This window comes from Sphaerodactylus townsendi, linkage group LG03 (genome assembly GCF_021028975.2).
Source record: "Sphaerodactylus townsendi isolate TG3544 linkage group LG03, MPM_Stown_v2.3, whole genome shotgun sequence".
Taxonomy (NCBI): Eukaryota; Metazoa; Chordata; class Lepidosauria; order Squamata; family Sphaerodactylidae; genus Sphaerodactylus; species Sphaerodactylus townsendi.
Window position 1 is genome coordinate 61,198,002 of NC_059427.1, and position 17,279 is coordinate 61,215,280.

General features: G+C 39.2%; 1 protein-coding gene across 3 annotated transcripts in view; it reads left to right on the top strand.

Moving 5' to 3' along the window:
• Positions 1-17,279, top strand: part of VGLL4 (vestigial like family member 4) — a 110,785-nt gene that overhangs the window by 73,678 nt on the left and 19,828 nt on the right. For 2 of the 3 annotated variants that reach the window (XM_048489867.1, XM_048489865.1), the window contains one exon: positions 748-937. In XM_048489867.1, the coding sequence (XP_048345824.1) occupies positions 748-937 (190 nt within the window). Of the gene's footprint in view, positions 1-747; positions 938-14,604; positions 14,662-17,279 lie in introns of those variants that run through there. The other variant, XM_048489868.1, reaches the window with a different exon arrangement.

Consider the following 17,279-nt stretch of genomic DNA (forward strand, 5'->3'; position numbering starts at 1 on the left):
AGTAGAAAATTGATCTGTCTATAGAATGACCATTATGGCCAATTGGTACTCACACAGCACAGACCTTCCATGTGACTGTCTTTGCATCACAGTGGTCAGAGGGTATAATTAATTAAGAATCTTTTCTGTATGGAACACATAGAATACCACCACTATTATGCTTAAACTGTTAAGTTACTGGAAGTAAATGCTGTATTATGAAGATTATTTGAACTTTATAGGAATTGCTTTGTTCAAAGTACATTTTTAAATGCTCTCTTTCAAGCACATCTGTTGTGTTCCCTGTATTGAATTGAGTTGATAGAGAATGAACAAGAACATTGAGAAACCAAAACATAGTAAGTTGATAACTATGTTATTGTGTGAAGCTGATGGAAAATGGAATGTCTGCCAATAAACATACTGTTAAGGATGTATGTCATTTTAGTTCCTAAGGGCACTTGAGTTGAGTCAACTGTAGTTCCCCACACTTTTTACTAAACTGCTGTTGTGTCCCAATTATTTGTATTTTGACACGCATTTGGATTGTAACAATGATGTCTTACTTTAAGAAAATGAATGTTCTGCTTCTAACCATATGTTAAAATGTCTCAAACAGGCATTTCAAGGCTCGCAGTTGCTATTTTGAAAATTGTTTTAAGGACTTCATAGGATTTATATTTACCGGTATCTTATCTGTATAATATATATTTGCTTCTGTCCCTTTTTTAAAAAACAAACAAACATTTTTTCTCCTAAACTCTTTAGGTGAAGCTGCTCTAAGAGGGGAATCCAGGATGCAATCTCTTCCAGTATCCAGTGCTATAACCAACCATAGGACAGGGCCACCCCCTATCAGTCCCTGCAAGAGGAAGTTCAGCTTGGATCAAGGAGATGATGACCTAGACTGTGAAAATGAACATGTCTCAAAAATAAGTCGAATGTTCAGTCCCCATCTGTAAGTCTTCCATTTTCCTTTGGATGTTTTTGGCTTTTGGGTCACCTAATTAATGTTCCTTTCTTTTCTTTTTTTAGCAATGCCTAATTTGTTCAGTTTTATTTAAAATGTATTAAGATTTTGAAGAAATAATCATTCACCATATTTCGTAAGCCTGTAATATATTTGAGATTACTCTGCTAGGTACAGAAGACCTAAGAAGACCCACCCAGAATGTCATCCAGTTCTCAGATTTTCCCCATTCAATGTGTAGTTACCAAATTCCCTCTGTCATTCCCTTTCCTCAGCAAAAGGGAAATATTCAGTGACATAATAATTGTGCATTACACCTAAATAATGTCACGAATAAGCCAAGAGGAAGGTAACTGGATCCAGGGATTCTGCTTTGATTGGGGTAGCACTATAACCTTTACGTTGCCTTATGGCATATCAGAATATATGTTGAGACTTTCTGATGTTGTGTTATAATCACTTTTAGTTCCAATTTTTATATGCCAAGTTGAAAATAATGCATTTTAAAAATCACCTGGGATCTGCTTCTTTCTTCACAAGGGGAAGAAATATACAAAAAGAACATGGTACTCTTAAAAACCATGTTTTCTTACCGCCTGATTTCTGGTGACCGGAAATACTTAGGTATATTTAAAAATACCATTCCTATTCACTTTAACTTTTCCCTGCAGCAATCTCCTATGCCTTAAGTCTCCCTGCCCTGGGAGGGAAAAAATGCCTCACAATTATTATTTTTTTAGGCCAGGAAATGTAGAAACAGCTGCTTAGTAGACTAAGTAGACAGCTGGTCCATCTACAAACTCTAAGCACTAATGTGCTTTCATTTTCACTTGGCAACAGGTTTTTTTTGTTTTTTGTTTTGCTACTCAGGTGAAATATGGGTAACTGGAAAGGAGGAAACCTGTTTCCATTCATTTTGTGTTATTCCTAGGAATGTTGCTGTGGTTGGCATGAAGTAGAATCTGAGAGGATTCCTTTCATTCCTTACTAGAGGAAGTGATTGCAGTCAGAGCCAGCTTGATAACTTTGTGCTGTTCCCTGCTGCCTCAGCTCAAGAAGCACTCCACATTCCCCACATTCCACTCAGCTTTAGGATTGTTGTGTTCAGTCATAAGATGTAGACTGAAGCACTTTATCCTCAAATAAATCACAGCAGTGTTAGCCAGAAACTTGCAGGCTACAATTCTGGAATGTATTACAAATAAGGGTTCCAGTACCAAAGCAATAAAAATTCTAAAAATGGGAAAGGTTAACTTTGGTGTACGCGCTTTACATACAGTGTTCATGTTGAGCTAGCAATTTCTAATCACTCCTTATGCTGATAATTGGGATACTTCTGAAGAAAAAGGCAAAGTACTGAGTCCTTGTGAAATAAAAGCTACAAAACAGCAGACATCAAATATTAGAAGAAGTATCTTGGGAGCAAGGAAAAATCATTACTTCAAAATTCACACAAAATGCAAATAAAATGAACTTTTAACAAAATTCAGTTTTATGCTTCACAGACTATAAAACGCTTTGATCTTTGAATTACTGGAGTTGGATGAAAGTTTAAATTTTCTCTGGCAACTTGATAATTCCCCAAAAAAACAATCTGTTTTGGATTGTCCAAATGTAAACAAATTCATGAAATGTATACAAAGACAGCAATATGTATTTTATCATGGACTGAATATGTGAAAATTCTGTTGGAGGCTTGATTTTTCTGACTTTGTTTTGTACTGTTCCCTTTTGGAAGTAATGCTGAGCTCCTGAAAACCATCAGTTAAACTCCATGCTTTTAGTGATTAAAAATTTAAAAGCACAGTAAATGTGAGAAACAAAAGATTGTGCGTAGAATTGTTTGGGCAGTGTTACGTTTGAATGCAGTGTAGCTGCATGTAATTTTTTTTTATTTATTTCTTATGCTTCTTAGGGGATGTGGACCATTTGTGAGCATTGTATAATGGCATCCCTGACAAGATGGATGATTTTTAAAACTGAAATGTCTTGGTGGCAAAGAGTCAAAAAGACTTCTGTGTTTTTTAATTATAGCACTTAGCAAAGTGACACCCCAACATGATGGCTATCTGGCTGAGTCATTATTGCAATAGCCCCTGCAGGATCAATAGAGTATTAGTGAGTAGCTCACTAGAGAAGGTAATTGTTCACTCTGAACAGTTTGGTAGAGTTCATCACCAATAGGGAGAGGTCTGCTCTGATTTAAAAAACTTTTAGCACTGGATCTTGTATCCACTGATGCTCTGGATAGCAAAGTAAACACAAATATTTGTTGGGTCGCTGGGTTCATTTTGGCTTCATTTTGTAATTTTTCTGACCACCCTTCTTCTGTTTGTGAGAATTCTGCTAATTATGTGTAACATTCACATACCTGATGAAGTAGACTCTAGCGTGCAACAGCTCCTGCAATCATATGTTTGTCAGTCTTTAAGGCTATTTGTGGATTAGCCATCTAAAACCTATGTTACCCAGGGTTACACCTAAATCACCCTTTTGAGCCTGCCTGTATAAGCCCTGGTTGGAACAGGAAGTAAGAACTCACACTGTGTGGTAATCTGTCCTCTTCATATGAAATATCTGAACAGGTAAAGCGATCTTTCTTTTCACTCATAGCTTTTGAACAAAACCGAATGTTTGAGGACTCTTTATTGTTAGAATCCTTTGCCCCTGCTCACTTCTGTGTTTTATACTGTCTTCAAGGGAGTATTTCAGACAGTACTGTATTATGTTCACCCACACTTGCACACATAAACATTGCTGAATAAACATTCAGCAGTAAGTTGCTTATTGGTAATGTTTATTGAGCTCAAGATAGATCTCCTGAAGTAGATTTGCGACTCCTGAACAGAGCAAGTTGGAAAGGAGATTTTTAAGTGTCCCAAATATAGTTGTTTTAGTATGGGAAATACTTGGTATCAGATTCTGGAATTACTATTCATTTATCTTTGACTGTCATTACCTGTAGATTTTGATGCCTGGATGATATGCAGATGTAGATGGTGAGCAATGGGGAAGACCTATTCCCATGGCCACTGTTGCCTTAATTTGGGGAATGGTTTTGTACTCTTTAAAAGTTTACACTTGAGCACATTCTGTTTAATGTTGAAAATGTCTGGATGTGTCAGTGCAAGTGTAACACTAATGAAGTGTTGTCCCTTTAAACAGAGGTCTCAGGCCTGACCTATGTTGTGTGGGTTTCTTGTTTGTCAGGCTGGAGGTATTTTCTCATTTTCACAGTTCAGCTGAAAACAAAGGCCTCCTTATCCTTCCAGGGAGCTCTTAAGAGCTGACATCAGCCTTTTCCCAGCAGGCATCATTTCTGCCTTAAGAGTCCTTGCACAGAGCTGAAAGGCTGAGTAATTTCTCCTTAGATCGTTTACTTTGCCAAGTAACAAATAAAATGAGCAAACCCTGAGAGTACCAAAATGTTAAGACAGTAGGAGAAAAAGGCTGCTAACTTGCTTTTGCTTTTCTGACTTACCTCAACAGCCAGTTAAAATGAAGCTTTTAAATTTTACATTTTCCTGTGAGCTCTGTGGCTAGCTTTTATGCAATGTTTTGTAAATTTTTAGAAGTTTTGCATGTTCAGGAACTTTATGATTAAGTCAGCATGCTTGTCCAAAAATGTTTGAGATTTTGCCTTAAGAGGTTTCTCAGCCTTTTGTATATGAACAGTTTTTAGTGCATTCAACATAAATAACTGGCAATATTAAAAGCTCTTAGGGGCCAGATTCGTCTTTCATTCAGGAGTGGTGCAACCTTGACAGCATTCCTGTGTTAACTTTTCTCTGATTATGTGGCATACTTGAGAGCCAGTGTAGTGTAATAGTTAAGAGCGGTGGACTGTAAGCTGGAGAATAGAATGATATGTCAAGGTTTCAGATATTTTGTTTATGATTGAATAATATGATGATGGTTTTAAGGACACATTAGTGTTGCGCTTACATTTACAGGAATCAGCTTATATAGGGGTCCTCTGGAAATTAAATTAGAAACTGTGTTGTAAAAATTCCAAGTGCTGCACCATGTTCTTAAATTTATCCTTGTTTAGGAAGCACAGCATGATGTAGTGGTTAAGAGTAGTGGACTCAAATATATTTGTTTCCGTTCTCTTCCACAAAAAGCTTGATAGGTGACCTTGAGCTTGTCACAGTTCTCTCAGAACTCTGTCAGCCCCACCTACCTCACAAGGTGTCTGTTGTGGGGAGGAGGAAAGGCTGCTTTGAGACTCCTTACGGGAGAGAAAGGCAGGGTATAAATTTAAATTCTTCTTTTGATAGTCGCCCAGCATACCTTAATTTTTTTCCTTGACCTGAGAGTCAAGCTTTCAGTAGCTTTTGAAGATTCACATGAGTTCATGGCAGAACCTGTATATTTATTATTATTATTATTATTATTATTATTATTATTATTATTATTATTATTATTATTATTATTATTATTATTAACACAATGAGGAAAGCAGATGTAAAGTTCATGGCTGCTTCTGACTCATTTCTCTTTGGCCTTTTTTGCACGACTTATTTACAATATACCTTGCCACCAAATTGTACATTTTATTCTTTTAATTCTGCATTTTTTCTGCATTTGGTTTTGGAAAAGTCTGTTCACTTTTCCTCTGTTGTTTTTCTGAGCACATTTACTACAATTTCTTTCCTATCCATTTCTATGCCAGTTTCCCTTGAGTATATGATTGTATTGGAACAGTCTTTATTTCTCTGCCCCCCCCTAAATACCTGACCATTATCCACACACACCCATGTAGTTGTCCAACCTCCCCTTCAGCACTTTTCTCCTTTCCCTCATCCTCTGTTTTTGAAAGGAATTTTAATTTTTTATCTTTGTCATATCATATTAGCGATGTAACATTAGGGCACAGACAGAAGCCAAGTCCATTGTATCAGCATTCTCAATACCATCTTAAATTAGCAGTGTAACATTAAAGCAAAAACATACTGTTTCCATAGTTAAGAGCGGGTGAAATTGACAAGGGAAGTTGCTGTTGCAGGAGGAAATTGGCAAGGTATTGCACAGTAATGATCATGCCTTACTGGTGCTCTAATTAGGCAGGCAAATGTGGCTGTTGGAGGGTGTGTGTGTGCATTTTTTGATTCCTTCGGGTAATAATGCCTCCTCTAGTAGCTTTTTTGCTTCCATTTTGTACAAAATCCTGGCCCGGTGTAGTTGCCCAACTTTCCCTTCACCCCTCATCTGTTTTCAAAAGGATTTTTTTTTAAAAAAAATCTTTGTCATATTGAACTAGCAATGGGATGTTGAAGCAGAGATACAAACTATGTTGGTTAATTGGATCAGCTTTGTCAATTTCACACAGAACTTGTGATCTTAACATTGTGTCAAAGATCCACACTAGCATGGTTTCTTGGATCAGCGTTGTCAATTATAGATTGAACAACCAATGTAACATTAGGGCAGAGAGCCATGTTGAAGCTGAAGACGATTGAAAAGAGTACCAGGAGTAATCTCTGCATGTAATTGAGGACTGCTGTAGTAATTATCATGTGTTACTGCAGACCAAATTTGGCTGGAAATGTGTGTATGTTTTTTCCCCTTCAGGTAATGGCACCTGCACCAGGAGTTGTTTCGGCTTCCTTTCTGGGTTGATTGTTCACAATAGTATAAATGGAGGCTGAGATATTTTTAAATTGCTGCTTCAAAGTGTAACTGTGCAGTAATATTAGAGCACCTGAACAAAAGAAAAAAAGGGGGGGAGTTGTTCTTTTACATCACAGATAACATCCCACTGCCATAAGGAATATTATGTGGAATAAATGCAACTGAAGAGATAAGGGTGGGGGATCCCAAAATTACAGGGGAAAAGGAATAACAGAAAACACAGAAAACTTTTCCAAGGGAAAGGTTTGACCACTCAGAAAATCTGTGATAAGCTGTCCATGTGAAAAAGGCCTTCTGTTGTGAAGTGAAGGTTTTCTTTCTGTGGTTCTTTCCGCATGGCAGAATTATACCTGTGTACCACCAGTTTTTTTAACCTGGGTGTATTTTATCCTGGGGTGTACGTTCACTTGGCTGCCCATTTTTTGAAGGAATACAGTAAAGACCGGGAGGAAATACTCCAGCTTGTTTTGCACGAGCCCAGGACTTCTGTATTTACATTTCAAGCATGTCTGAGCATGCCCGGTGTCCCGAGTTCTGATTGGCTGCTGTTTTTGAGTGACAGCTTGAATGAATGTCAAGCAGAGAGATCATGTGGCTGGGCGGGAAAAATAAACAGGTCTTGCTCCTGATTGGCAGTTTTTGAATACCCCAGGAGGAGGGAAATATTGCGAGGCAAACCTGCTTTAGAACCGGAAACCGCGCTAACATCTTGCCTGCACAGGCATATTTTTCTTGCTCAACCCAGGATATTTTGACCGATCGGAAACGACCCGTGTGTTTCTTTTTGTGCTGCTCTAGTGTGTTGTTACTGTTTCCTAGTTATTTATTCAGTAATGGAAAAGGTTCATTCCAGGGGTCCCCAACCATTTGAGCCTCTGGACGTCTTTGAAATTCTGATAGTGGTTTGCACAAACACAAAATGGCTCCAACAGAAGGAAGAGCCAACCACAAAATATCAGAGCGTGAGGTTATGCTCAACTCTAATGGTAATCCTTATTTAAGGCAGAAGATCTGTCTACCAGGTTGCCTTTTAAAATGAACATACTGTTTTAAAATATTTACTTGCATACATAGAGCCTACCTTCAGTCATGTGGTGAAGATCCTTCTGCTTTGGTAGCAGCTGCAACCAAAGTGACATTTTCAGAAAATCTATGCAACCAATCAGATTTCCAGTGGCCAGTCAGAAGCCCTGCTGGGCAAAAGACCTACTCGACGCCACCCACCCTCTAAAACACTTGGTAGACACCAGGAAAGGTTTTGGTGTGTGCCATGGTGCCCAGAGGAAGCGGGTTGGGGACCTCAGGTATATTCTGTTCTGACAGTGTTAATAGTTAATTCATATCAATTATGGTGTTTGCATTGGGTAGGTTTTCAAGAATCCCCTATTGCTCGCAATTAGACTTTAAAAAGAATTATATACAGTTTATGGTGCTTCTGGACTTCTTTTACTAGCTTAGCCTGGTTTGCCAACTGTGATTGATTCTTGAAGAAGAGGACCTGCTACAGCATAACCCAAATTAAGCAATAGAACACCACTAATGGCCACATAGGCTCACTGGACTTAACAGCAACAGCTATATCATCTCACATTAATTCACTTGCTCATCCTCCAATGTAGTATATGCTATCAAGTATTACCAGTACTCTTCTACTCTCTGCATCAGATACACAGGCCAGTTCCTGTGCAAAAGAATATGTGAATAGAAACCTGACATTAAAAATGACAATACTTAGAATTGAATGGAAGAAAAAAGTAATCTTCCAGGTCATTCCATTACTGACCTAACAGTGGCAGTCCACATCCAGAGAAGCTTTAGAGGGGAATTGCAGCATGAGATGTCAGAACTAGAATTCATTAACAAGTTCTGAAGGTGGACCCCCCTCCCCCTTTGAGTTAATCAGAGACATAGAATTCTTATCCTACTACAAATTCTAATTTTCTGCATTTCTCACCACTGTATATATTTCACGGTGCAAAAGGCACAAACAATGTAGTCAGATTGATTAGAGAAAGGAGATCTATACCAGTGGTTCTCAACCTGGGGGTCGGGACCCCTTTGGGTTGCCTAAGACTCTCTGCATCAGTGTTCTCCATCTGTAAAATGGATAAATGTTAGGGTTGGGGGTCACCACAACATGAGGAACTGTATTAAAAGGTCACGGCATTAGAAAGGTTGAGAACCACTGATCTATACAGTGATGAGAAATGCAGAAAATTAGCATTTGTAGTAAGATAAGAATTCTATGTCCCTGTTTAACTCGGGGGCTGGGGGCATCCATTCTCCAGAACTTGTTAATGAATTCTAGTTCTGCCATCTCATTCTGCAATTTCTCTTTAAAGCTTTCTCGAATCAATCTGACTACATTTTGTGTTGTACCTTTTGCACTCTGACTCTTGTAACACCTCACTCACTTTCTGACCAGGACATAAAGACTGATGGAGCTTCATTCTTGTGTGCATTTTGCTGAAGGTTGTGCTGGGTTCTCCTTTTGGAGTAGAAGGGCAAGATAACAAATACACTAAAAAAATGTGTAGTACATGGTTGATACAGCAATCTTACGGTAAAGCAGAATTATATGTAGTCACATATCCTGTACATGTGGATATTTTGCCAAAACACCTCACAAGCTGGCTGTGGCTGCAAGCAGCCAAAATACATGTTCTTTATGTCCAGGTTTTGTTCCATCAGCATGGGTCGTGGTTTTGGAAGCATTCTAGAGACACTGCCAAATGGGTGATTGCAGCTTGCATGGGATCAGCACATGCTTATCTGTGCAGTATTTTAGTGACTCCTATGTACATTTTTAAGTGATCAAGGCCACAGTGAAGGAAAATTCCAACTTCTTTAACATAGTATTGTAGATTATACTCTGTAAGCTAATGGAGAAAAAATTATAAACTTGCTATTTTTTGTTCAACCATTTTCCCAGATGTTTCCTGCAGCTTGACAGATGTACTATTTACTAGAAAGTTGAACTCTTGAGAGTTAGAATGTTGTGGACACTGTTGCTATAGACAATGGCTGTAAAATCAGGGTTTGGAATAAAACCTTATGTTTACTTCTGGTTGAATAAGAATATTTTTTCCCTAGACTCAAAATGATGGCCTTGACAATATCCTTTCATTTTCCCTTATACTGTAATCTGCTACGAGTATTTTTTCCCCCAAATTGGCATTAACACTGTCTAGGACTGCCAAATGTTAGCACTTACTCAGGAGGGGAATTCTGTAGTGCTAAAAAGTTGTTGTTTTGGCGTTTTACTTGAATCTTCAAGCCAGTTAAGGTACTTGCGTTCAATATTTGACAATGATTAATCTTTTTTATCAGTACAACCTCTTTATTGCCCAGTCTAAAGCTAGGTCTGAAGAGTCTACAAGGCAGGCAGATGTGCTGAAATGTGATGAGAAGATAAGACGAGCAATTGCTATGATCTTGTTGGTCTATCAATGAAAAAATAATCTTTTTAAATGAGTATAAAAATCAAGGACTGTAGTATCAGTAGGTCTGTGTACTCAAAGCAACTCTATGCGTACCTAGTAGAGAGATTGTTTTGTGAGATTCCTTCAACATTAAGCATTGTTTCACTGGCAGAATGATTACAGATCTGCATATTTGTACTATGGTTTATTAATTGATTTGCCAATTAAATAGATTTACCTCAGTCCTTTATTTAGTGTTTGTATTTTGGTACACAGTGAAAAAATGCACTGCGGCAAGCCAAAAGAAAGCTTTGCAGTGTAAAATTATTAGTGCATTTCCTAACTTAAGTTTCTGTATAAGTTAATACTTGGGCAAATGCACTGTATAAATATTAAGGCCCAGTACCACCTTAAAGACCAACAAAAATTTCCCATGACTTCTGACAAAGTGAAGTTTGATTTCTGAAGAACTTGTACCCTGGAAAATTTTGTTGACCTCTTAAGTGACTACTGGATTTGAATTTTGGTCTACTATAGACAAACATGACTGCCCACCTAAAACTAGATAAATATTAAGTTTGTTTGGATTAATTAACATCTATTTCTCACCCCTTTCAGTCCATGTGTTTCAAAGAAGCTGTGTGCTGGTTAATTTCATATTCTGGACAAGTATTATATGAAGCATTTGTGAGCTTTTTTGCGGATCAAGTAACATTGCTCCTCCACCACCATCTTTGCTACAATTAGCAAACTGGAGGCCCCGTTGCCGTCTTCAGGTCCTTGCCTGTACCAATTTTCCCTGCTCGCCAAGGCCAATGTTGACAGGGTCCTAGCTGCTGTTAGACCTACTATCTGTCCTCTGAATCCATGCCTCTCCTGGATAATTAAAGCGTGCCTGGAGGAGTTATGACCCCACCTGTTGAATATCATCAATTGCTCCCTTGAGCAAGGAGTGTTTCCAGGTGGATTGAAGGAGGCAGTGGTCGACTCTTAAAAAGACCATCTTTAGATCCCAGTGTTCTGGCCAATTACCGGCCCATTTTGAATCTTTTGTTTCTGGGGAAGGCAATTGAGAGAGTGATGTTGGAGCAGCTTCAAGGCTTTCTGGAGGACACATCTGCTCTCGATTCCTTCCAGTCCAGCTTCTGTGCTGGGCATGGGATGGAGACCATCCTCGTCGCCGTCACAGATGCTCTCCGCATTCAGCTTAAGGCAGATCGGCGCTGCTGGTATTACTAGACTTTACTGCAGCATTTGATGTGGTCGACCACGACCTTTTGATCTACCACCTGGTTGTCTCCAGGGTATGGGGTACTGTCATTCAGTAAATTGCCTAGTTTCTCTGGGACTGGAGTCAGCAAGTGTGGCATGGGGATCAGACTTCCCAGAGGTGCCCGCTTCATTGCGATGTTCCTCAGGGGACCTTATTGTCCCCCCTGTTATTTAACATCTACCAGTATATGCGGTCCCTTGCTCAGCTCATCAATATGCAGATGACACTCAACTCATTCTGTTGATGGAGGGGGGGCAGCCCCTGCCCCTGCGGCTCTACAGCATTGCTTGTAAGCAGTCACTGGTTGGTTGAAGCAGAGCAGGTTAAAACTTAATCCATCAAAGATGGAAATTCTCTGGCTGGGCCGCGGGGGGGGGGGGGTGGATTTCCAGCCGCCAGTGTTGGAAGGGGTCTCTTTGGCGCCAACCTCCTCGGCTCACAACCTGGAGTCCACCTGGATTTGTCTCTTTCTGTGGAGACCCAAGTGGTCCATGTTACCCTGGTTGCTTTTTTCCATCTTTGCCAGGCCCAGTGGCTGGCCCCCTATCTTTCCCAGGGTGACCTGGGCACGATGATCCATACAACGGTCACCTCCAGGTTAGACTGTTGTAACTTGCTCTACGCGGGCCTTTCCTTGCAGCTGATTCGGAAGCTGAAGCTGGTCCAGTTATGAGGCTGCTATTGATTTTAATGGATTTTAATGTACTTTTCTGATTTATTTTGTTTATGTTGTTTTATATTATGTTGTATCACTGTTTGTTGTTGCTTTTATTGTACACCGCCCTGAGCCCTCTGGGGGTAGGGTGGTCTACTACTACTACTACTACTACTACTACTACTAATAATAATAATAATAATAACAATAACAATAATAATAATAATTTGAACTGGAAACTGATTGGTAGCCCATGGTGTTGATAAAGCATTGGCAAAACACACTGGCAGCAAGTTTGAGGTGGACAGATACATTGCATATTACTGTGCTTGCCAGCAAAAAATCCTTTTCTCTACCAGAGGCTCATTGACTAAGAAGTAATGCTTCAGTAGAAATATGCAACTTGTCACTGAAATCCACCTTCCTTTCAGAGAATTGTAAGGTAGTAGATGTAATAACATTTTTTTTAAAAAAAGGATCCAAAAGAGATCCAAGAACAACAGGCCAGTTAAGCTGTTCTGGAGAAATTGAAGGAAACTGGAATAAAAAGATAGAGTTTATCAATCACATAGAAGAATGAACACAACTAAGGAAGAATCGCATAGCTTCTGTAAAGGCAAGTTCCGTCTTGGGGAAGGTTAACAAACATTTTGAAAAAGAGGATCTGGCAGACATATACTTGAATTTTCTTCCCCCCAAAGGCTAATTAGCATCTGGAATTTGCAGTTGCAGGATGGCAGTGATAGGCTTTAAATGGGCATTAGACAAATTCATGTAGAAGGAGAGGTCCATCATCAGCTGTTCACCATGATGATTCAGTGGAGCCTCCATATTCAGAGGCAGTTAATACTTTGTACACAAGTACTAATAGCCAATAGTAAAGGCAGGCTTTGTTCTCTCTGCCTTGCTTGTAGGTCTTCTGGGTGCATCTGATGGGCTGTCGTGTAACATAGAATGCTGAACTAAGATGGTCCATTTGTCTGATTCAACACAGCTGTTCTTACATACTTAAAGAACTTTATTGCATACATCAGTCCAAGCATTTATTATGTTAGCACGTCTGCAACAGCTGCCTGTAGAACTATTTACATTATTTAATTATTACTTTTATACTACTTTTTAAAATATCCAAAGCGGCATGGTGTGCTGGCATAACAGTTTCTGCACACACCTAGACTACTGATTCACAGGGAAGACTCTTTTCCCAAATTTTATTCCTCATTCTGTTGTGGGACAGAATTTCTCAGCAGTGACCATGGAGGTGACATGTGAAATTAGCTGTTAAGTTCAACAACTTTGTAAGGCAGAATCATTTCCGTCTTATCGACTGGGGATTAGGATTTAGAGAGCTGGATCACAGAGAATTTGGCAGAAATTAAATTTTCTACTTAGTCACAGTGCTCTACAACCCTACACATTTTAATGGAGTTCTAGTGTAGAGATTTGAGTGATGGACAAGGGTCTGGGAAACCTAGGTTGAAATACTCCCTCTGACATGAAGTTTGCTTGGTCATCTTGACTGAAACATTCTCTTAAAGCCTAGCCTATCTGACATGATAGTTGTTTAGAGAACATGGAGGATTTGAGAATACATTATCTTGCACAGTTTCACTGTGTTAGGTGCTGTGTGGTTTCCGGGCTGTATGGCCGTGTTCTAGCAACATTCTCTCCTGACATTTCGCCTGCATCTGTGGCTGGCATCTTCAGATGATCCTCTGAAGATGCCAGCCACAAATCTGGCAACATCAGGAAGAATGTTAATAACCACGCCTTCAATGAGCCCGAAAACACAGCACCCAAATGATTCCGGCCATGAAAGCCTTCGACAATACATTTCACTGTGTTAAGTTGCTGTTTGGAAGTGAACAGTGACTGCTAGGACCTGAACCTATCCAATGCCAGCCTTCCTTATATAATGTTGGGGAGAGGTCAGGTTAAAATCTCTTGAGGAGCAAGAAGCTAGCCATGACCTGGCATATGCATGCAGACTTGTAAAGCATACTGATGTAGGGACACTCACTTATTCCTGGTTGCCAGGATTTCTACCCCAAACTTTCCTTCTGATTGTTCAATTTGGAGAATTTCAGCACTGCCTTACAGATAGAATTGTTAATAGCCAAGGAGTAAAACTGCTAGACTTGCTTGAATTTAATTAGTAGTGATGCTTCTAAAAACAACAAACTACTGGCTGAAGAAAGAAAATGGCCAAGTGGCATCAGAAGGCCACGTGCAGCAAATTGCAATATAATGGTCTTCTGGTTGATTATCAGCGCAACAGTCCAGTAGGGAAGGCACATGAGTCTCACTGCTTGTTTACTTCCTGACATGTGTCTCTATTCCTGGGACCTTTAAGCAAGCTTTGGAATGCATCTTTTTGCTTGGCTCTCTGAGATACCACCTAATCTAATCTGCCTCCTTGAAGACGCTCAGACACACTTCTTCCTCTTTTTTGGTGCTTTAAGAGGGAGTCATTTAATTTTGAAAACCTTTTGCGCTGGAGTGAACATACTTTTTTCACAGAAATTGTGTGTTTAAGGAATATAGAAGAACTCCATTCTGGCTGCTTTTGAGTACAGCTTTCCTAAGTGGAAGGACTCTTATTGTGACACAGCTTCTGCCTTCTGAGCTTTTTGAGCTGGAGAGTGCTTGCCAAGTTTGTGAGGCCCAAGGCTTTCTTGTGGGAGGACGCAGGGCTGTCTTCATGCTCTTTGGCAATGATTAAAGTGAGGTTAGTACAAAAAAAAGTGGGGGGGGGGAGAGGGAGAGCTTTCATTTGATTCCCTTACCCTTGCTTTTTCAAACCAGATGGCAAGCCCGTATTTTCAGCTGTAATTAATTTGAACTGTAAGTGCAGAACAGAGAAGAGTATGAGTGGATCAGTAGCTGTGCTCTGGAGAGTTAGTAGTGATTTTTCTTCCAAGCATGCATCAGTTTCATAGTGCTAACACCTTTCCCCTTCTCTCATCCCCCCCAAAACACCAAAGAAAAGAGCAGGACCGTCTGTAACTGTTGCTCAGTGGCCTACTCCATATTGCAGGAGTTAACCAAAGGTAGTTTTTTTCCCCTTAATTGTAATTAGACAGTGACATGTAGGAATGAAATGCTGTTACTGTCATGTAATAGCTGCAAATTGTAATGAGTTTATTTTTGAAAATAGAGTGAAGAGCTGTGCTTGAATTTCTTTTGAACCATTCACCATCTGACTGTTCCTATTTAGAGACCATCTCTGAAGTTGAAGACTGCTGTCACTCCCTCTCCCCCAGTACAGTACTTGGCTATTCAATGCAAGTAGACCAAGGGGAAAACTCCATCTTCCCTGTAACCACCAACACTTTACACAATACAGTGTGTTTGAATTTTCCTATAATAAGATTACTTTTGTGTGGAAAATATTGAATGTGCAAAACAATGCTTACTGGGTAGTGTTTATTCCAATAGAAGATGGAAAAGGCAGGTATAATTTTACTCAATGTTTATCCTTGAACTGAAGAGAATTTTTTTAAAAAAAAAGTCTTGCTGAATTTTCTGAATTCAGTTTTTGGACCTTTTGGTAGAAATTTTGCTGGACTTTAAACTTTTTTGCAGTTTACACAGTACATAAATGTAGAAGAAACTGAGCTGTCTCTTTAGATTTTCTGCTTTGTTGCCACACATCATGTGAACTCTGAACAGCATCCAGATTTTAAAAAAATGGCAAATAAGCTGATTTGTAAAAATGATTAAATTTACCATATGTTCAAGAACTGTGCTGTGACTTACACTGTACGTTAAAAAGCTTCACATGGCTTTCGTTGTTTTGCTCGAGTGGCTTTGTGCCAAATTTGGTACAGAAACTGAATTCCATCTACTTTTTTTTTTCATCAGTTCATCAGGCAGCTGACTCGCCTGCTGTGGATACAGGGAAGTTATATGTGATTAATTATAACCCCAGGAGGCAGCAACATGTGATCTCTGTTCTGAATTTGACTTTTGCATATGGTTTCTGAGCTGTTGCTAGATATTCATAGAATTGCAGATTAAAAAAAATATCCTAATGTATGCAAATTTCGTTCCAGAGTCTAACGAACCATGAGTAATGGTCATTGTATGAGTGAGAGATGCCTTTTTCTGAGAAGGGAATAGGAAGCTTCCCAACCCTTCCTGGTTACAAGGCTAGGCGTCCTCCCAGCAAGTGAAGCAGATTGCAAGATCCTGAAAGCCTGGGAAAAGATGGAATGCCTCTTTTCCATTCCCAAGCTCCAGGCACTACCAGCGTTAGGGAATGACAGTGACTCACTTTCTACTTAGCCCTGAGGTGTAGAAAAGGGTGGGAATGAGAGTCCTACTTCCTGTTTCCACCAACCATTGTAGATTCAAGAGCCTCATATCTGGAAAGGGATGTTTCTCAATACTGATGTAAGCTTGGTAGGTTCTTCCGCTTATTTCTGGCCAAATATCTTGGTGAGTAAACACCTCGTATAACACTAATTGTAAGCAGTGACATTTTGTTTCTTTACTAGATGGATTTTTTTGTGCATACCGTCCCTCTTAGTGTGCCAAAGAGGGGTGGGGTTTGTAATGCAAAACTGTTACTCAGGCATTATTTTGATTGTACATGCAGTGCTGGCTTTAAAAATGCCCTGTTTTTTCTGTTTTTATTATTGATTATTTATTGAATTACTTCAGTAGCTGTAAAGTGGAAGTCTCTTGAGAGGTGGGCATAAAACTAGGCATATTTTTTTCTATTCATACGGCTGGGAAGCCCTAAGACTATATGATGGAAGGACATTTTAATTGTAGATATTTAAATAACTGATGTTTTTATTAGAAATGGGCTGACTGTTTTTATTGATTATATTTACATCATATGATGTTACTGTTGTTTGCTGCCCTGACCTCAGCTACCTGGGGTAGGGCAGGGTATAAAATCTAAAACAAAGTAAAAGTAGAGTGGTATTGCTTAGTTGTGTTCAGTCAGTGGAGAGACCTTGCATGAGAAGGACTGGAAGGGAAGGGGCAGATTATTATGTTTAATTATTATGATATGTTTACATGTTACATGTATTTGTTATCTGCAACAGGGTAGTTGCAATAGTTGTTGTTGTTGTTGTTATTATTGTAGATTTCACAGCTTCCAGATCTTTAGCTGGTATAATAATAATAATAATAATAATAATAATAATAATAATAATAATAATAATAATAATAATAATAATAATCCGCCCACCCCCTAAGGTGATAAGCTTGCTAAAGATAAGCTTGATAAGCTTGCTAAAGAAAGTGTTCTCCTATGTTTAATCCCCTACTCATATATTTCCAAGACAACAGTACTTTATGTTTAAATGTAATAGCTGTATGGGTCAAATT